At 44.3% G+C, this 22096-nt stretch overlaps 1 protein-coding gene across 4 annotated transcripts; it reads left to right on the forward strand.

Annotated features, from left to right (window-relative positions):
* Nucleotides 1-18: 18 nt before the first annotated feature.
* Nucleotides 19-20336, forward strand: LOC128344277 (zinc finger protein 883-like). 4 transcript variants are annotated; one of them, XM_053294102.1, is made up of 3 exons: nucleotides 19-185; nucleotides 8737-8803; nucleotides 13630-20336. In XM_053294102.1, exon 3 carries the CDS (start codon nucleotides 13685-13687, stop codon nucleotides 15524-15526), a length of 1842 nt encoding a protein of 613 aa, XP_053150077.1. In that variant the 5' UTR covers nucleotides 19-185; nucleotides 8737-8803; nucleotides 13630-13684; the 3' UTR covers nucleotides 15527-20336. The 4 variants fall into 4 exon arrangements, with proteins under 4 accessions (XP_053150077.1, XP_053150076.1, XP_053150079.1 ...); XM_053294101.1 differs by having other exon boundaries at nucleotides 13633-20336; XM_053294104.1 differs by lacking the exon at nucleotides 8737-8803 and having other exon boundaries at nucleotides 13633-20336.
* Nucleotides 20337-22096: the final 1760 nt, after the last annotated feature.

Consider the following 22096-nt stretch of genomic DNA (forward strand, 5'->3'; position numbering starts at 1 on the left):
GACAAGAAGCCGAGCTGGGTGTAGCTGCTCTTTCTTCCCAATGTTTCAGCCCCGCATTGGACAGCTCTCAAATGGGAACCGGAAGTCAGGGCTGTCTGTGTCTCTTTCTCCCCATCTCTTGGATCCCGGCGAGTGCCTCTGCAAATTGACCTTAGAAGAAGGAGGACGCAAGAAATAAAGCAAAGGTGCAAATGGCGGGGAGGAGAAGCTGGTGGTGTGTGGGGCCAGTGGGGTGGAAACAGAAGGCGCCTCTGGAGTCTTTCCGGGGTGGGGGGTGGGAAAGCAGCTTGCAGAGCCCCCCATCCCCCCAAAAAACCGCGCTGCCCCTTTGTCTGGAGGGGGGAGGGGCTGCCTTTGATGGAGGCGGGGGCGGGGCGGGGATTTGTGTCTTGCAGAGGCCGAGCAGACACGGTCAGTCGAAACACTTTAAAAAATAAGCCCCGCCCACACCGCTTTTATTGCAAAGAATTGTACACACTTCTGCGAACGGATTTTCTAGTCTTGGATAACTTTTTGGTCTTTTGGACTGCACACTCCTTTCCCCCTATGTTGCAAGGCCTTGTTTTTCAGCTGGCCGGCCCCGTCTCCAGTCTCCAGTGAACTGACGGGTCAAGGGAACCCTGGCGCTTCTTGGGCCCGGGGTATTTAAGAGAGCGCCGCCTTCTCCTTCAGGACCCCCGCCGCCTATTAAGATCAGGGGTGGGGGGACTAAGTATCTAGTACGCATGCGAATGATTCATTGTTCATCTGGTGATCACTCCTTATTTGGTTACATCCTGTTTTATTAACTTCTCAGCAAAGAACGGTGAGAACCAAGTTTCTTTAGATACAATTTAGTGGAGAGAGATAATCATGTGAGGCCGTGTCCTTGAGCTGGGCTGGGGTTACTTTAAGTTAGAATTAGGTTTTCTAAGCAAACTTGGAGATGCTTTGGTATTCTAAGTAAACTGTAGTTACTTTGGTTTTCTAAAACACATCAATTCCCCCCTTAAACACTGCATCATCCTGAATCTTCAGGATGTCTTAATTAAAGTTTGTAAAGGTACAGCTGTATGTATGGGTCTTATACTATGGCAAGGTTTAAAGGTTCTCATAAACATTTGGTTTAAAGCTGTAATGCATTGTAAGCAGCAACATGTGATTATTAATACAAAGAAAATACAACCAGAATTATCTTCTTTGCCCATAAATCAATAGGCTCTCCATATTAGTTAATGAAAGTTCTAACTGTTTGAAAATATTAACAGTAGCTCTTTCTAACACACAAACTCTTAATCTTGGAATATAGTTCTTGCCCATTGATGGAACTTTGTGTTTCGTGTGGCTAAAGGGTTTGGAACATATGTGGTTTTGGGATGCCTTAAACATTTGTGATGCATTAAGCATAGTTTTTACAGAAATGGTATGTGCTATGGCAGGCACATTGCATACAATATTCTAGAGCTACAAACATAATTATATAATTCTATACATCACACACATATCCTTAACCACCTATATCTGGCATGATTTGATATATATATAAAAATTTTACACATAACAGCAAAGTGTACATATAAAGATCATACAACTTATAGCAAGCAACATGATTTTAACCCATCTTTATCCCAAATAAAGTATAAATAACAGTCTTGCATTGTGGAACCAGATGCTTCTGGTGATTAATGGGTTATCAGCTTGTGGAAAGCAATAGCAATGACAAGTCATGTATAATCACACTGATTAATACAAGTGTCTATAAAATTTTAGGTAAGGCTTGGGCCAGCTTAATGTCTTAGAGCATAAAAGGGATCAGTAACTTGGGGATAGGTGCAGACTTGCAGGAAAATGCTCTGGTTGAAACAATGAGATGATTGGCACAATATATAAGTGAAACAATAAGGAAATGACTGGAGAGCAAGCATGTGAGGTCCATGACCTTACAGCACAGGAGATAGCAAGGTTTTCAACATAATGATAGCACATAGTCACTACAAGAAAGTAATATAAGAAAGTGGTGCAAATCATCAACTCCCACCCCCCTTAGTGTCCTCTAAAGTCTGTCATGGCCAAAAAGGAAGCCATGGAGAGCTTTAGAATTCAAAATCTAAAAGTCCTTGGTACGGAAAAATATATTTTAGTCCTTCAGTTGAGAACCAAATGCTCTTGTAAAACGTTGCAGGATTTTGGCTATCCTGATCCGTGTTGTTTTGGCTTGTTTGGCTAGTGTCCACAGACAAGCTTAAATGTTCATGTGTTTGGGAGCCTTGACTCCCTCCCCTTGTGGGCAATCTGAAATAGTGTCTTTGGCAGAATTAGAAATAGTGTCTTTGGCAAGGTATCTTACCCAGGTAGGATGGTTCCAGGGCTTTACAGCTTGGGGAAATGCTGTTACGTGTATGACTCCACAGAAAAGTGAACAAATTGGCTTGCTTGTTTGTTATCAGGCAGTCTTCAGGCGTTTGTTGTCTATCCTTCTGCTATAACACTTGGAAGCAGGAAGATGAACTGTGCATTAGGCCTTCTTCCTCGAACACAGGACAGGGTAGTAGATAGACGTTCTGTCACCATTGGGTTGGACTGGAAATGCAGATAGGGACTGCCCCCGGGTAGCTGCTGCTGCTGATTGTTAGTTTTCCTGGGTCACTGTTGATGGAGACTCCCTTGGGATCACATTCTGGCGATGGATCCAGGTATTCCTTCGATCTGGGGAGGAACAATCCTTCTTGGAAAGACAATTCAAGGCACTGTTGGTTGCAAACCTGTTTACTTGAGAGAAAGACAGGCAAGTGAGTTGCCAATTCCCTCCCCCCCATGTAGGGACAGCATCCTGAGACTAAGTCTCTGGGTGCCAAACGTTAGCACAAAAGGAAAAGTCAAGTTTTCAAGGCAAGTAATACAAAGGATGGATAAAACCTGAGGCTATTTTCAATTTGGTCTTTTGGCATTTTTTTTTCTTTTTCCAATTTATATTTTTGTTTTCCTGCTTGCCCTGGGCCCCCCCTTTCCCTGAAGACCAGAACAGGGGATGATGTCTTCATTTGAGGCTTGGTGGCCAGGCGGGAGGCTGTGTGTGGGGGCCGGTGCTTCTTGGAGGCTGGCTGGCTTGTGTTGTAGGCTGGTTTTTGATCACGAGAACAAAACAGCAATCCTGGGCAATAGCAAAGCAATAAAGTCAAAAAGAAAAAGGCATTCACATTTTTCACCCCCCCTTGTGAGTTTGGGGTTTTGAGGAGGCATTAAAGCCTTTCAGGTCAATCACAGTCACTGCTAACACAGTCCAGTTTCCATGTGGCATCTCACATTCTCTTCTGCATCCTGTTCTTCCTCTTTACAACAACCCTGTGAGGCAGGCCAAATCATTTGAGTTGTAGGCTCTGTGTCGCCCAGCAAGTGTCTTGGCTGAATGAGGATTTGGACTCGGGTTTTCCCGGTCTTAATCCAGCACTCTAACCACTGCACTACGTTGGCTGACAATCATACTTACAGTCCTTTGTCAGGGCAATCAATCTCCATCCAGTATAACTGACTTCATCGTCAGTAATGTGTAGATAGTTGTGGTGTCCCAGTTCTCCATCTTTAGCCTCATAATTAACCAGTCACTGATGGATTCAAGTTTGGGTTTGACATTTCTGTAAAGTGAAAACAACCTCTCGAGACAAGGAAAAAGGATAGCCCACACAGGTAAGTCAATCCCTGCCCTCTGTTTACCCACAGCTTGGGCATTACCTGACTTGGCATGTCCAGTGAGATACTATACCTTGGTAAAATAGGATTGTTTACTACACAAATTACACAGGCTGTTGCCACATGTTCTGCAAAAGGGTACATCCAAGAGGCACAAAAGTGTCTTTGTATTGACTAGGGGAAAAAACCCAAAGGATTGGTTCTGCAATAATTCCACATCCATCTGCTGTTCTTTACCAGCCATCCTCTTCTAAATGCGCCCCCCTGCTGTGGTGCAAAGTCGATGTCCTTTTTTTTTTGAATATGTGAGGGGGTTGTGCCAAGATAGTTAGCACAGGAATCAAAGATGCTTGGAAACAGGAATAGAAGGAGCAGCAGTTTTAACTGCAGCATCTGCCATCCAATTACCCTTTGTCACTGGGTCATTTTCCTCTGGTGACCTCTGCTATGGATGACTGCAACCTCTTCTAGTAGTGTAACAGCAGTCTAGAGTTCTGATATCTGTGTCCCATATTTTACTTCCTTGTTTCCCACTGTTAAAAATCTTCTTTCTTTCCAAGTGGCCCCATGAGTTGTGTAAAAATTACCTTGAAGGTGATGAGCTCTGCAAGCTGTGCTGACTGAGATACCTGGAGAAAGAGCATGGTCAGTCACTTCTCCATAGCCAGCTTACGTTGTCCATCTTACATGAAGCTGCCTCCATCTGTGTACAGTTCATCTTTAAGATCAGGATGGCTTGGCATAGATGCAGTCCACAGCTTGCAAGCAATCATGTTCTTGGTCTTCTGTAGGCTCAAAAGGAAGTAAGTTAGCTGGATTAAGAACAAAGTAGTAGCCATGGAAACCCCAGGATCCTCACCAAAGTCACATGATATTTGGTCATGTGTGAGGGAGTCAGCCATCTACTGCCCCAGACTAATCCCTTTTAGCTGGGAAATTTCCAAGGTGAATTGCAAACCGGTGCTTTGGAACTCCTTGCCACTTGCAGGATTGGCAAAACAAAATTCCTTTCATTAAATCTCATGTCTGGGATTTTAAGATTCAGCTGCTGTGAAGGCAAAGCAGGGCTGGTGGATGAGTCAAATTAAATTTTTTTTTGAACCTTAGACCATTTGATTAGTAGCTTTCAGTTTACATCAAATTCAACTAGCAGAAATATTGCATAGATTTTGCAAAAACATGACAGTAATACAATTAGACTCATTTATCTTAAAATCCATTTTTCCTTCTCACCCACAATTAATCTGGCTGGAACACAAACTGCTTTACAGAGAACCTCTTTCCCCCTCCCATCCGGAAATGGGTGGAGTTATCCTTGTTCATCAGGGATCAGCTTTCATTTGAGAGGAAGAATTTGGAAGGGAAACTTCCGGTTTAGATTTTGAGCTCACAGAAAACAGGTAAGATAAGATAGATCATTGTTAAGGAATTCAGTAAACATAACATATAAAGGCTTATGATACTCAGTAGTGGCAGAAATATCACAATCAACTTAACATAAGAATGAATGAAGTAGAGCTTGCTCTCATGCTTAATGCATTTAGCCATCCATAAGCAGCACTTTTGCAGAGGTGGGAAGATTCAGCCCTCAGTTGGCCAGCTGACCGCTGAAAGTTCCCTGTATTGCTCAGGCCATGACCAATTTTATGTTCAATTAATATAATAATTGTGAATTTTGGAATTCAATGTCAGAGCAAGTTTGGTCTGGAACAGTTTACAGAAAGGAAAAACAAAACAAAACATGTCACTAGTATAAATACATTCACAAATACAACAGAATAAACAGAATAAATACAACAGCAACCTCATCTTCACAGGGATGAGCTATAAAATTGATGTGGGTTGAATTCCTATACAGAACCAGAGCTTTGGGCTCCCTCTCAGAAACATGCGCACACACACACACACACACACACACACACACAGGCTCGTCTTGTGTATTTCACAGAACAAAGGACTAAACAAAGAAAACTTCATATGAATCCCAAAGAATTTTATAGCATTTTAAATATGTCAGCCATAAACTCAGTTAAGAAAGTAGTTTAAACAGAACAACCTTATCACAGTTATCTATGAAAACAACCTGTAATTCTATATTACCTTTCCACATCACAATCTTATAACTTACTGGTGCTTTTCAAGCATTTTTCTTTTTGTTGTTGTTAACAACCTCCAACAAAAAATCCTTTTATGTATTTCCTTCTAGGTTTTTTTTTTCTTTTTCTTTTGTCTGCAATTCCCATATGCATTCCTTCAAAACTCCATTTTCTTTCCTCTTTTCCAACTCAAGTAGTTGAAGAGAGATAGAAAAAAGAAAAAGAGAACAAAGGCAGCCTTTTGTTCAGAGAAACTTTTGCAGCTAGGACAGTTATCTTTTGGCTTCATGACAACAGGACAGTAGCAGCAAGATTTTTGTTTTGTTTTGTTTTTTGCAACACAAGGGCAAAGCCTGGAAGCAACTTGGAAACAGAACACAGAGAAAGAAATGATTTCTGCAAAAGACAATCATTCTTCCTTCCTTAACACTTATAAAACAGAGGCAAGTGCAAAAGGATGTTATTTTCGGAGTCAGGAGGCCTCTGACTCGAGTTCATAGTGGCCAAACTTTCATACAAAGGCATTTCAAAACATGTTTTCTAAGAGCACTCTTTGCTCCCATGATAATCACCCAATTTTTCAACACACACTCCAAAGGTGTACATGAAATCCGTTCAGATTTGGTGTACTTGCTATTTCTGCTACCCATAGCCCCCCCTTTGAGTTGGTTGGGCTTAGACTGTTTATTTCTGACTCAAAGCCGCCCCTCCTTGGGCTCTTGGCTTAAGTCACTCCTTCACAGGCAGCCCTACTTCGGCTGTGGGGTTTTTTTGTTTTTGTTTTCTCTCTCTCTCTTTCCCCCTCCTCGAGCTGAAAGATTAAACCGCCCCTGCTTGGACTTTTTGGCTTTCTCCCCTCTCGGGATTTTGGCTTAAATTTGCCCCTGCGTGGGCAGCCCTTCTTCGGCTGTAGGATTTCCCCCCTTTTCTCGGGCTGAAAATTGCCCCTCCCTGGGCTTTCCCCCCCCCCTTTGCCCCTCTTGGGCTGAGGAGAACCAAAAGACGTCTTTGGATTTCACTCTCTCACTCACTCACTCTCTCTGTTCACACTTTCATTCACTCTTGCCTCGATTCCCAGATGTGGCGCGTTGTGACGACTGGCGCATCCCGGGCCCATGAGAATCCTCCACAGACAAAATGCTGTGAGGCGCGCTGGATCTCATTGTCCCGTGATGGGTCAGACTGTCCACCCAGAGTCACATCCGACTGTCACGGCACCAAATTGATGTGAATTCAGTTCGTCCCTGGGTCCGCCTTAAGCCAATCAAACAGACACAGTGGGAATCAATTAGAGGCTTGGTTTAATGCTCTGCAGAAGCAGGTAGACAATGGGGCTCACGCTCCACATTGAATACAAATTGGTTATAGGTGCATCTTACATTTATACAGACAATCTGAATGATGCTGACATAGTATATGTGGCAGTAAAATGGTGGACTAAGTATCTAGTACGCATGCGAATGATTCATTGTTCATCTGGTAATCACTCCTTATTTGGTTACATCCTGTTTTATTAACTTCTCAGCAAAGAACGGTGAGAACCAAGTTTCTTTAGATACAATTTAGTGGAGAGAGATAATCATGTGAGGCCGTGTCCTTGAGCTGGGCTGGGGTTACTTTAAGTTAGAATTAGGTTTTCTAAGCAAACTTGGAGATGCTTTGGTATTCTAAGTAAAATGTAGTTACTTTGGTTTTCTAAAACACATCACTGCTGTGGTTACCACCCACTCGTTCGCTGGCGACCCTCCCCAAACCGGGCCCTCTCTAGGGTTGCCCAGGGCTCGGGAACTTGCTCCCAAATGAAATCAGAGCCTCCGCATCTCTGGCTGTTTTTCAGCCGCTCTTGAAAACACACTTCTTATAGCAGCGAAGTTTTATTGATGGTTATTTTTGTCTCTTTCATATGATTTACGGTTTTAATGGCTGTTTGTTAGTTGTAAACTGCCCAGAGATTTTATGTGCGGCAGCAGTATATAAATATAATAAATAAATACACTCTCATCCGTTTCACTGCCCAATTTGCTTTTTTCCTTCAGAAAGTCATGAACATGCAGTCGTCCTGTGAAACATGCTGGCTAACATGTTGAGCAGTGTTAGGCTGGCAGAAATCAGGAATTTGCACAAGAAGATATTCTAGCTGTGTTGGCGTAAGAAACCCAAGATATCCTAGCTGTGTTGTACAATCGCCTGCGTTGCACAAGGGCATAGGAATGTAGGAAGCTGCCCTATACTGAGTCAGACCATTGGTCTATCTAGCACAGTATTGTCTTCACAGACTGGCAGCGGCTTCTCCAAGGTTGCAGGCAGGACTCTCTCTCAGCCCTATCTTGGAGATGCCAGGGAGGAAACTTGGAAGTTTCAGCTCTTCCCAGAGCAGCGGCTCCATCCCCTGAGGGGAATATCTTACATTGCTCACACTTCTAGTCTCCCATTCATATGCAACTAGGGTGGGCCCTGCTTAGCTAAGGGGACAAGTCATGCTTGCGACCACAAGACCAGCTCTCCTCCTATGGGCTGCTAACTTGTTGCACACCATGTTAGTACTGGCTTATTCCTTGCACAATTGCAGATGCTCAAAGGGAGACACTTCTGTAAGATGCAAGTTGGAGTGGTATAAAAATGTGGTAAATAAATTCTTTTGGTTGCTGCAAGGCATCAAAGCAGTCTACTCTGCAGTTTGCAAGCTCAGAGGCTTTGGACCCTCAGGTGTAGAATTCTTTAAAGCATCAAGTGGGGAGAGATTCCAGGTACCCAGACTCACACCCAGTCAATTCCTTTGGTGTGTTCATTGCATTTTGTGCTGATGCTTTAACATTTTCTTGGTGGGGAATAATCTGTGACACTGTCTAGATGCGTCATTTTTTCCAATCAGCATCTTATACTCTTTATCATAGTTTTTTAAAAAACTAGTGCTTTAGATGGTTGTCGTTAATCAGCATTTGATCGGCTCTTTGACTAGGTTTTTCTCTTTCAGACCCAGTGCAGTGTGCAACTGAGGGCGAGTTGCAAAAGGATTTCCGGTTTCTATGGTCTCAGGACAGGTGCGGAATCCTTTCACTTACAAGGACAAAGCACTTTGCATGTCATGCTTTGGGGCATTCTGTATTTTTTTTTTTTAAGTGTTATTTCCATCAACAGTATATCTGCCATGTTCGAATGCAGCCATCCTTGTCTTTCAGAATTTTTGTTTTTAAAAGAATAATAGTAGGAAACCTCTATAGGTGGAAAGTACTCAAGAGTTAGGCCCAACTATGAGTTTATTGGATTTGCTATGGACCACTCCTCCTTCCCAGTCTTATTTGTAGACTAATTCTGTCTCCAAACAAAGATTTATCTATTTTGAGAGATTTTTAGTGCAGAGAGAAAGGAAAACTAAAAATCAAGTTGCATTTTAAACTGTTGTAAATTTACTTATCTCTGTAACCAGGATTATTTATATCTTCAGACAACCAAATTACTGGGGCAATGTGAAGCATTCTTGATTCAATCCAGGGCGGGGGTGAGGGTGGGGACGGGTGAGCTGGTATTCTGGAGCCACCATTGATTTGATTTGGTGCTTCAGGAGGTTTGATTCTCTTTATGCAAAGTGATTGCTTCAGTTTGGCCCCAAAATTCTCACTTCTCCCTTTTGCTACTTATTTGACCTCTGAACTTACTTACCAAATAGGAGATAGGACAGTCTGTAGTTTATTTTCACTTCTGGAGACAAGGAAGAACCAGCTGTGGTGGAGGTAAGACTTTTTAAATTATGTTCAGCTGGATTTTTAAAATTCCCTCCCTGCAGTCCAGGTAAAAGGCCACAAGACCAGGAGTAGAGCTGGTCTTGTGGTAGCAAGCATTAATTTTTCTCTTTGCTAAGCAGAGTCTACCCTGGTTTGAATTTGAGTGGGAGAAATGTGTGAGCACTGTAAGATATTCCCCTCAGGGGATGGGACCATTCTGGGAAGAGCATCTGCATGCTTGCGTGCAGAAGGTTCCAAGTTCCCTCCCTGGCATCTCCAAGATAGGGCTGAGAGATACTCCTGCCTGAAGCCTTAGAGAAGCCACTGCCAGTCTGCATAGACAATACTGAGCTAGATGGACCAATGGTGTGACTTGGTATAGGACAGCTTCCTATTATTATTATTTTATGTAGTTTATAATTTTTTGTTAATTGATTTTAATGGTGTTTTAATGTAAACTGCCCTGAGCCTTTTGGAAGGGCGGTATAAATTCTGTAATAAATAATAATAATAATAATAATAATAATAATAATAATAATTATTATTATTATTATTATTATTATTATTTTAAATAATAATAATTAATAAATAAATAAATATTTTCCTAAAAGTGTAGAGTATCTTGGGAATAATAGTCATATCAGGAACTCTGGCCATTGCTGCTGCCCCAGAAAATACTGCAGTTCTCAAGATAGTCAGTCCTTTTCCCAGAGGTGCAGGAAACCTTTAAGTTATTTTAAAAATAAAGCCCACTGCAGCAGCTACTTCCTCGTTGCCAGGAGTGAAACGAAAGTACAGCCTCCCTGTCTCCATTTACATGACTACAGGGATCAGAGAAATAGCCAGAGTTAGGGATGTGCATGGAACCGGTTCAGAGGCCCTTTATGGGCCTCCGAACCGGTTCAAAGAACCGGCGATTCCACCAGTTCGAAGGCAGCGGCAGCCTATCTTTAAGAGCGGGGGAGGGTTCATTTACCCCTCCCGCCGCTTCCCCCCTGCTGATGTCCATGTGTTTCAAAGCCCATTGGGGTGGCAGCGTACCTCCCTGCCGCCCCATTGCCCTTGTCTTCCAAAAATGACCGGAAGTCGCCGACACATCTGCATGAGCCGGCATGGGCATGTGCGTGACGTATGCAGGCCTGTGCCGGCGCACACAGGTGAATCGTTGACTTCCAGTCATATCCAGAAGATGAGGGCAACGGGGCGGCTGGGAAGTACGCTGCCACCCCGATGGGCTTTGAAACACACGGACGCCGGCGGAGGAAAAGCGGCAGGAGGGGTAAGTGCACCCTCCTCCGCTATTAAAGATAGACCCCCGCTCGCTTCGAGCCTCCCCGCCACGGTTCCATGCACATCCCTAGCCAAAGTAGGCTGAAAGAATAGACTCAAAGCAATGCGGATCCAGTCCAAAACAGATGGCAGGTCAGCTTAGGCGGAATCTCTTAAAGTGGAGCCTAAGCCGCCTGCTTCCATGTGGCAACCAACGTCCTCCAAATTCCTTCTGTGGAACATTCTAGCAACATGTCCAGATGCAAGAGAACAAGCAAGGTGGTCAGGTTTCCTCCTCAGTTATTTATTTGCGTATTTCTATACAACACACGCCTCTCTGGGCATTTCACGTAATATATACTACAATCTAAAAACACAACCAAACAACAGTGAAAACGTTAAAATAATTAAAAACCGTTTAAAAGATGAACGGACAATATAGACATTAACACTTGCTCGTAAGTCTTCTGGTCCTCCTCCTTGCTGACTGATAAACAGATTTTAGAACAGTGTTCTTCAGAGTAAGGCCTGGGGACCAGTGGGAGGCCCCATCCACCACACTAAGTGCAGCCCCTTGACTAACTGTTCAGTGGGCCTGTGTGAAACTTTGGCCAAAGCTGGATACCCTCCACAGTCCCCCTGGCATCAAGCCAAGTGTAACATTGCCACTCTGCAGTGCTGTGCTTTGCCCAGAGCTGGGCAAAGGGGCGATCTTAAGGGAAACGGCGCCCTCTTGAGCCGCTGCACCATCTTGGAAGGCGTGCATGGCATGCTGGGAAGTTGAGCCTTTCCCAGCGCTTGCTTCCCCCCTGGAGCTCTTAAGAGGGGGCTTCGTCTCTCTCAAAGGGCCCTCCCAGCAGTGAGGAAATCTCAGTGCTGTGCAGAGGACAGCATGTTGGAGAATGGCCCTCACGTTGAGCGTTTTTTTGCCACTGCGTTCCCGCATTGAAAAATAGTGAAGCCCCCTGGGATGTTCCGGGTTTTTTTTAATCATCTATTGGCTTGCTTGTCTGGTAAGCAAAATTTTGAACTCTACATACGTTCAGAGAAGATCTTCTGGGAGAACTCTAATAATGGCTTTCTTGGCATGCTGAATTGTTGAACAGAACTAGTTCAGTTTCTAAGGTCTGAAAGCTTCCTTTGTGCACAACATCCTCTCTTTCCCCCTCCCTTCCCTCATGCACATTCCCTTGCTTTACAGCCTCCTGGTTGCGGCTATTCATATCAATTTGTTTCGGATAACATCTTGCTTTTTGCCTCAAGGGTGCAGCTCACGATATATTAACTACATCAGTGCAAATGCTGTCATAGTGCTGGGCCCAGCTAGCACCTTTCATCTGGTAGTGGGAGGCATCTTGCAAGGCAAGAGGACTTGGCTGCCCTTGATCTCCTCCAGACCAAACTCTACAGCTGTGGGATTTCTCTGCTGGTCTACCATCCCACTAGGCTTTCAGACCTGACATTCTTCCCTTTCCCTAGCATCCAGGCAGATATTCAGAGCCACCTGCCACCCCATTCAAGTCCCACTTCCTCCCAACTGGCCACTCCCCATAGGAAAATTCTCTACGCTCCTCTACAAGTGATATATATTTTTTAAAAGAGTGTAATGTCTCAAGGTCTATCCCCATTAGACTCTCCAGGTGCCCTGTCCATCGTAATAAGATATTATGGTATATATCAGGGATTCTCAACGTTGAGTCCCTACATATTATTGGACTTCAACTCCCTTAATCCCCAACCAAAGGCCACTGGGGCTGGGGATTATGGGAGCTGAAGTCCAAGAACATCTGGGGACCCAATGTTGAGAATCCCTGGTCTATATCGGGGCTGCACAATCTCAGCCTTCCTGCAGATGTTGGACTACAACTCCCATCATACCTGACAATTGTCCACTGTGGCTGGGGATGATGGGAGCTGAAGTGCAAGAACATCTGGAGGGACGAATTTATGCAGTCCTGGTCTACACTGTCAAAAGTTGCTGAGACAAATAAGAGAATCAAGAGGAAGCCGTTCCCCCTCATCAGCTGCCCAGGAAAGTTCTGTTATCCATCAGGCTTTGCAAGTACTTGCTCTCCATTCCATGATGAATTCAAAAATGAGCTTGAATGGGGCAGGGAACCCCATCATTGAATAAAGACTACATTTTATAAGAAAGGCCCTGCTGGATCAGGCCCAAGGCCCACCTAGTCCAGCATCTTATTTCACACAGTGAAACAGGATGCTTCTGGGAAGCCCACAGACCAGAAGTGAGGGCATGTGCGCTCTCTCTCCTGTTGCTCCCCTGCAACAGGCATGAAGTGAGGGCATGCATTCTCTCTCTCTCTCTCCTGTTGCTCCCCTGCAACTGGTATTTAGAGGCATCTTACCTCTGAGGCTGGAGGTGGCCTATAGCCCTCCGACTAGTAGTCGTTGATAGACCTGACCTCTGTGAATGTCTTTTGAATGCCATCCAAGCTAGTGGCCATCGCCACATCCCATGGCAGGTTATTCCATAGATTAATTATGTGCTGTGTGAAAAAGTACTTTTGTCGGTCCTAAATTTCCTGACCTTCAGGTTCATGGGATGACCCCTGGTTCTAGTGTTGTGTGTCTGTGTTTGAGAGAGAGAAATTTCTCTGTGTCCCCTTTCTCTATATCCACTCTCCCGACTCCATGCATAATTTTATACACCTCTATCATTTCTCCTTGTAGTCACCTCTTTTCAAAAGTAAAGAGCTCCAGATGCTGTAGCCAAGCCTCCTAAGGAAGATACTCCAGTCCCCTGATCATCTTGGATGCCCTCTTCTGCATCTTTTCCAAATCTGCATTATCCGTCTTAAGATAGAGGGACCCACTTCCTGTTTACACTAGTCATCTGGATTCTCCCTTTATTCCAGCAGGTGATGGGAACAACATGGAAGAATCTGTGAGGAAACAAGGAAAAGATCATCCATGAAAATGAAGGAGGAGTCCTTTGAGAATCATGAAGAAGATTCAAGGAGGCAGGAAGAAAAGCAAGTCGATTTCCAAGGAATTCCAGCCCAACAAGAAGATCACGAAGGAAAGAGGAAACATCCTGTGCGTGGGAAAGCCGTTGGTTGCGAATCAAGCCTTGATAAACACTGCAAAACATACTTGGTGGAGCAGCTGAGTATGTGCTCAGAACATGGGAAGAACATCAGGCAGAGCTCACAGCTTATTTCCCATCAAAGTACCCAGGCAGGGGAGAATGCTGGGAATGGAGATGGATCCAAGATGCAGAACAGAAACCAAATAGAGACTTTAAAAGATGAAACTGATGCTTGTCAGAGTGGAGGTTCCTACCTCATTCCAGCAGTACAAGAAGAAAAGAAAAGAAAGGAAAGCAACATGTGCCCTGCGAGGGCAAAGTCCTCCTATAGTAGTTTAAGGCTGCAGACACGTCAGAGAATCCATGCAATGTACAAATGCTTGGAGTGTGGCAAGAGCTTTAGTCAAAGCTCAGAATTTATGACCCATCAAAGAATCCACACCGGAAAGAAACGATACACCTGCTCAGAGTGTGGTAAAAGCTTCATGAGGCGTACCACCCTAATTAACCATAAAAAAAAAATCCACAAAGGAGAAAATAGATTTAAATGCCAAGTGTGTGGAAAGAGCTTCCTGCATAATGCACACCTCATTGCCCATAATAGAATCCATACAGGAGAGAAACCATTTCAGTGCCTGGTATGTGGAAGAAGCTTCAGTCTGAAAGCTACCCTTACTACCCATCGACGAATCCACACCGGGGAAAAACCATTTAAATGCCACGAGTGTGGAATGTATTTCAGATACAGCACAGTGCTAACTACTCATCAAAGAATCCATACTGGGGAGAAACCATATCAATGCTCAGTGTGTGGAAAGAGTTTCAGCCAGAGTGCACACCTTATTTCCCATCAAAGAATCCACACAGGGGAGAAACCATTTAAATGCCACGAGTGTGGAAAGAGCTTCATTTGCAGCTCAGGCCTCAATTCCCATCAAAGAATCCATACAGGGGTGAAACCTTTCAAATGCCTGGAGTGTGGAAAGAGCTTCACTGACAGTTCTTATCTTAATAACCATCAAAGAATCCACACAGGGGAGAAGCCATTTAAATGCCTGGAGTGTGGAAAGAGCTTCCGTTGGCGGTCAGCCCTTACTTCTCATAAAAGAACCCACATAGAAGAGAAACCATTTAAATGCCTGGAGTGTGGGAAGAGCTTCAGCTGGAAGTCAGCCCTTATTACCCATAAAAGAATGCACACAGGGGAGAAACCGTATAAATGCCCAGAGTGTGGAAAAAGCTTCAGTCAAAGCTCAGGCCTTAGCACCCATTATAAAATCCACACTGGGGAGAAACCATTTAAATGCTCAGAGTGTGGAAAGAGCTTCAGTGGGAGATCACGCCTTACTCAACATCTAAGAGTGCACACAGGGGAGAAACCATACAAATGCCTGGAGTGTGGAAAGAGTTTCCGTCGTAGTGGACACCTTAGTACCCATCACAGAATCCACACGGGGGAGAAACCATGTAAATGTCTGGAGTGTGGAAAGAGCTTCACTGAGAGCTCAAGCCTTATGAAACATCAAAGAGTGCACACAGGGGAGAAACCATACAAATGCCTGGAGTGTGGAAAGAGCTTCACTCATACTTCAGCCCTTTCTAGCCATCACAAAATCCACACAGGCGAGAAACCTTTTAAATGCCAGAAATGTGGAAAGAGTTTCATCCAGAAGACAAACCTCAATAAACATCAACGGGTTCACACAGGACGGAAAACTTCTTAATGTTGACGTGTGAAAAAGCTTCAGTTGGCGCAAGCCCCTTACATCCCGTCTAGATCTGCATGCAATAGAAATCTCTTGTGATGAAACTGCCCTCATTATCTTATATAAGAACAGCCTTTCTGGATCAGGCCCAAGGCACTTCTGGTTCAGCATCCTGTTTCACTCATGGCTCACCAGATGCCTCTGGGAAGCCCACAGGCAAGAGCAAAGGGCATGCCTACACTCTTGCTGTTCCTGGTATTTAGAGGCATCTTTCCTCTTAGGCCTCCAGATTACTAGCTATTGATGTCCTCCTTTGATTTATCTAAGCCGCCCTTAAAGCCATCTAGGCTCAAGTCTGTCACCACATCTTGTGGCAGAGAATTCCATAGGTTAATTATGCCTTGTGTGAAAAAGAACTTCCTTTGGTTGGTCCTAAATTTCTTGGTAATCAGTTTCATTAGATGACTCCTAGTATTATGTAAGAGGGGGAAATTTCTCTCTCTATCAACTCTCTCCGCACTATGTATAATTTTATAGATCTATGTGTCACTCCTCAATCATCTTTTTTTTTTCTTAATGAAAAAGCCCCAGGTGTTCTAGCCATAAGGAAGGTGGCCCCTAATCATCTTGGTTGCCTTCTGCATCTTCTCCAGTTTTATAATGTTCTTTTTCAGGCATGGTGACCCGAATTGTACACAGTACTCCAAATGTGGCCACATCATAGATTTGTAAAAGGGCATGATGATATCAGCATTTTTATTTTCAACCCCCTTTCTAATGGCAAAGAGGTGCCTTTTTAATGTGGTGATTCCCTTTATTTAGCAAGGGGAGAGTAACTGGCCCTATCCACCCCCAGCACAGTACCTCCAGTGACTGTTGCTGGTGTCTGTCTTATGTTTCTTTTTAGATTGTGAGCCCTCTGGGGACAGGGAGCCAATTTTTTTAATGTATTTGTTATTTCTTTATGTAAACCACCCTGAGTCATTTTTGAAGGGCAGTATAAAAATCGAATTAATAATAATAATAATAAAAATAAAAATAAATGATTCAGTGCCCTTTGTGAAGGAACCCCGTGCATGATGGGATTTAGCCTCCATTATCTTGAAAGCAAGAACATCCACCCGACTTGCCCTTCACCAGTTTCCTAATACAGTCTAGCACTGGAGAAGTAGACACTTTGCACCCCAATTTCCCTGTCGGGATGATTTCTGGAAAACTGAACTACGGACAGGTGGCAGCCTCACAGTTGCGAAGCATCTCCCCTCTGCATTGGCCAAGGAGCTGTCAGCCTGATCCCTTGTGGCCAACCTCTGATTGGTGGAAGGATTTAACTGCTTTCCAGATGCTTTACCTAAGAACCCACCTAATGGCACAGCAGGGAAGTAACCTGCCTAGAGAGCAGGAGGCTGTTGGTTCAAATCCCCCACTGGTGTGTTTCCCAGAATATGGGAAACTCCTATATCAGGCAGCAGCAATATAGGAAGGTGCTGAAAGGCATCATATTTCAGAAGGCAATGGAAAACCCCCCTGTATTCTACCAAAAGAAAACCACATGGCTCTGTGGTCGCCAGGAGTCAACACCGACTCGATGGCCCAACCTTTCCTTTTCCTTTTGCCTAGGAAACTCTTTGAAAGTTGTGTGTTGCCTTTGGTATGTGTCAGCTGTTTTCCATCAACATGCTGGACCACCCGTTGTCAAGATATGTGCTTTGCTTAGACTTTAGAATGTGTTAGGAGTTAGAAATGACTTTTGCTTTATTTTCCTAATGCTTACCTGCTCCCCTACCCACCTTGGTTCCAGTAGATTAATAAAGTCATCTTTTAGAGAGAACAATCTCTCCTCTTGTGTGTGCGTGCTTAGAGACTCTGGAGTTGCCGCTCCCCACAAGTTGATGGCTTGGTTGAGCTACTTAAAAGGGAAACCTACCTGAATGGGGTGAACTGCTCCAGCTCCCACTCTGCAAAGACAGAGGGGATCCTCAAAAGAGGGTTTCAGACCCAAACTGAGTTCTCTCTGGAAGCAGAGAGTGGTGGCAGCAACTACCGGACACAGCACTGGAGCAGGGGTGAGTGAGTGAAACTGCCCAAACTCCAGTGGGGCTTCTTTACAGGGTGGTAGTGGTGGGATTCCGAACTGAGTACTCTTGAGAGCACACACAAACATACCATTTGGAACCAAAAGGAAAGGTGGATGAGTTTTTATTTTATTTTGACAAACACAATAGTTGCAAAGTATCCATTTCTCCTATGCTAGACAGGATTAGGAAATTGGTGAAGGGCAGGTCTGGTGGATGCCATGTGGTGCTCTCACTTTCAAGATAATGGAGGCTCGCTCCCATCAGGCATGTGGTTCCTTGACACCCTTCCTCATGATTCTGAGCATGGAATCTTGGTTGTCATACTGTATTTAGTTTTTAGCCACCATTAATAGGAAGGTCCCACTGGAATTTTAACATGGCTCAGGGTTCCCTTCACTTGGAGCCAGATGGCAATTCAGAAGAAAGAAAATTTCAGCCCAAATCATCCAGCCCCCCCCCCATTTCTCAGAAAAATCCCTCTGTTTTTTAAAAATATGTATAGAAGTTTAAACCCCAAAAGCGCATCTAGATGGAACTTCAGTCTTTGATATCCAACTTTTTGGTCTACAGCAGGATTTCTTAACCTTGGGTCCCCAAATGTTGGACTACAACTCCTATCATCCCCAGCCACAAAGGCCATGGCTGAGGATGATGGGAGTTGTAGTCCAACAACATCTGGAGTCCCAAGGTTAAGAAATCCTGGTCTATAGTAGGGATGTGTACAAACAGGTATGGAAGTCAGGCGTCCGGACTGGTTCGGCAGCGGTGGAGGTTTACCTTTTAAGGAGCTTGGAGGGTGCGCTTACTCCCCCCCATGTTTTCCCCACCCGCGCGGCCACCAAAATCACTGGCGTAGGGCGGCAGCATACCTCCTTGCCGCCCCAGTCAGTGTCAAGGTACGCTGCCACCCCACATCAGTGATTTTGGGGCGAATCGGGGTGGTGGTGATGGTAAGCGCACCCTCCCAGCTCCTTAAAGGTAACCTCTCCACCAGTAAACCGTCCGATGGATGGTTCGTGCACATCCCTAATCTACAGTTTCATCATTTGTTCACATCTAATCTGTGGTTACATCTGGTGGAAAGTCACCTTAGCCACATCCTGTCCATTTGGTCAGAACTTTGAGTCATGGTTACTTGTATTGTAAACCACCCTGGAATTTCAATAAAAGGCAAGATGTTTTTCTTTTTTAAAAATTAATACCGGTAATCGCCAGTCGGATTTCTTGATGTTCTCGGATGAAGTGATACATCTGTAAGCATCTTGATAATGATACTTGATTGCATTGCTCAGACCACACACACAAGAGTTTTTTCTAAGGACAGATCAGCTTGCTTTGCCGTGGATTCAACATACCTGGAAGATAGAGCATCACTGCAGATGCTTTCCCCAAAAGGAGGTTGGAGTTAAAGAGAATTAAGAATTCAAAATAGAATGGGGGAAAAAAAGATGGAATATAATAACTGACATTATTATAGAACCAGTTTGCTAACCAAAATATCTTGGGGAACTTTGTCAAATGCTTTGCTGAAATCAAGATAAATTACATCCACAGTATTCCCACAATCCACTAAGCTAGTAATCCAATCAAACAAAAGATAAAATTAGTTTGGTAGGATTTACTCTCAATAAATCCATTCTGCCTTCTAACAATTATTATTACTGGATTGTTACTACAGTTACTGAGGCTTACTGTCCAGGTTCAGCTATATGCAAAAGAAGAGGTAGGAAATGATAGGACAATGCCCAGTAAGGATGCTGAAATATTAATGGATGACAAAGAGAACTGTTCAACTCCTGCTTTGTCTCTGTCTTTTCTCAAAAGAAAACCATGTTTCATGTAATAAAGGCAGTGTGAATGATGAGTCAGGACTATGCTATATTAAATCTGCAGATGACACAAAACTGGGAGGGATAGCTAACACCTCAGAAGACAGGGATAAAATTGAAAAAGGGCTCAAACTAATTCAAATTTGACAGAAATGACAAATGCAAATTTCTGCACTGAAAACACTGAAATGCACAAGTATAGGGTAGTGGATAATAGCTTGGCAGTGGTACATGTAAAAATGATCTCAGGCTTGCTCATGATCTGGAGCTGACTGTGGGTCAGTAGTGTGATGTAGCTGCAAAAAAGGCTAATATGAATTTAGGCTGCATTAGAACTGTAGTTTCCAAATGAGGAAAAATAATAGTAAAAGAAAATACAGATCTGGGTACAGCTTTATCTAGGTTTATAGTATGATGGGTGGATAAGGATCACCATTAAATGTGTAGCTAGGCATCTGGTTGCCCTGGTGAAGAATGGCTGTGACACTTTCCACATAGAGATGTATATATCAGGTAGTATAAAAATATGATAAAATAAATAAATGAGTGGTTTCAAGCTAGCTGACCACAGAGAGCAAGGGTGAGCAAGAGAGAGCTGAAATCTACCAGATCGTCATAGTTAGGAGATAAACCTCAGCAGCAGTGGAAGCGTACAGAACAAACAACTTGATCAAAGTGATGACGGAGGAGGGAGTTAGGAGAAGAGGTTGGATTTACCAGAACCAGAGAAGAGATGGGCCAATTAAACCAGTCATAAAGGAGAATAGAACACGTTACTGAAAATGGTCTTTGATTTCTTCAGTGTGGGTTTTGGTCACCCCATGCTGAGCATCCTATCTGGTTGATGTCGCAATCCATTCTGTGTCTGCACACACTGCCATCTTAAACTTAATGTGATTTAATAAATGTTAAAAAAAACAATTACTTTTTTTCTGAGTTTGTGTCCTGTTTTCTGGCAAGAGGAGGGAAGGCAGGGTCTCTGTACTCCTGCATAGAGGAAAGGCTGTGCACATTGGACATAAGAGATGAAAAAGCAATTTTATAGGTCCAGTCACTATTCTCTCCTCCAGCAGAACATAATATGCAGGCTGGTCCAAATGCACTCCTCATGCCCAAGACAGCTCACAGAGTGTGCCACTCCCTCCTGTTATGCTGGGATGGGGTGTTCCCGCTGTGGGATCTTTAGAGGGAGGAAGGCGAGGACGATCCCATGCACTCTATTTACCTGAATCCAAAATGTAGTCTCCCCCCGCTCCCAGTTTTTTCCTGTTAAATATGTGGGGGGGGGCATCTTGAATTTGAGTCCTCTTTTGGGAAAAGAAAGGAAAACAAGGACACCTTTGGGACGCCTCCTGTTAAGTAGATCTGGAGCATCCTAGTCACTGCTCTGTTCCTTCTCCCACCCCTTGAGTTTCCAAATACCAGTTTCTACCCCATCCTTGTCCTCCAGCTTTCAAAAATGTCAGGAGGAGGGAGCAGTGGTGGCAGCAGCAGCTGATGACAGAATCAGACAAGGAGAAGGGGAAGACCCTTCAGAGCAGAGAAGCAGACCCTCTGGGTGGAAAAAGACCTGGCATGATGGAAGAGGAAGAGCTAGGGCGGATGGAATAGTATTGTGCTAAGAAGTGGCTTTAGGCCACCTCCAGCCTCAGAGGCAGGATAATTCTGAATACCAGTTGCAGGGGAGCAACAGCAGGAGAGAGGGCATGCCCTCAACTCCTGCCTGTGGCTTCCAGCGGCATCTGGTGGGCCACTGTGCGAAACAGGATGCTGGACTAGATGGGCCTTCTTGGGCCTGATCCAGCAGGGCTGTTCTTATGTTCTAAGGCTTTTCACTTCTAAAATGGCACAACTTCGGTCAAATCCTTCAGCGCTGAGAGAATGAGTCAAGTACTGTGCCATGGTTTTGTCCTGTTAATGATTGGTTCCACAAGGCTTCTATGTAAACTGATCTGTTTGAGGTACAGACAAGATAGAGGCAAATGTCAGTTTGACCAGCATGAAGTTTCAAGGCCGCTTACTGCAGAATAGCTGATATTGGCACCGAATGCCACCGTGCAGCAAACAGCAGTGCAGACCAAAGGCTTCAGGCAGCTTCTAAAGAGCATGCTTCATGGCTGCTCCTGTGATCTACTTATCTTTGATGAACATCATTGAATATTGTACTTACTACAAGTATATTCTAATGCACAGATTCTCAGATTGGAGGGACGCCCTAGGGAGTCCCAAACAAAGGAGATCGCTGTCAGGAGGGCAGGAGCAAGAAAGTCATCCAGCTCTTCTGTTGCTTTGATTCACATTCTGGTGCCAGAGGGAAGAGGGAGGTACACTTTCCCCCATTCTATGGTGTGTGTGTGGGAGGATGCCGCCCCGGGCCCCACTCCGAATGTTGTGCCAGTCCAGCATGCCTTTCTGCTGGGCTCTGATGCAACCCTACCCACCTCTCTTCCCTCCCAGCTTCCATCTTGTGCAGTGAAATGCAGTGTGAGTTCCGCCTGTGTAGTAATTTCCTTCGCGCACGCAAACGGGGAGCAGAGTTTGGGGCTCACCATCCAAAGCACAGCCATTTGCCAAGCCCTACGCCCTAACTTCAAACTTGTGTTGCAAGCTTCCTAGGGCAGGGAGACCTTGGTAGGGGTTGACCTGATGGCTGCAGGTTGCTGGAGCTGCAGAGGTTGTTG

This window comes from Hemicordylus capensis, chromosome 2 (assembly GCF_027244095.1).
Source record: "Hemicordylus capensis ecotype Gifberg chromosome 2, rHemCap1.1.pri, whole genome shotgun sequence".
Classification (NCBI taxonomy): Eukaryota; Metazoa; Chordata; class Lepidosauria; order Squamata; family Cordylidae; genus Hemicordylus; species Hemicordylus capensis.

What these genes read in the sequence shown, in the direction of transcription:
- LOC128344277 (XM_053294102.1), top strand. Translation starts at nt 13,685, where the DNA reads ATGAAAATGAAGGAGGAGTCCTTTGAGAATCATGAAGAAGATTCAAGG.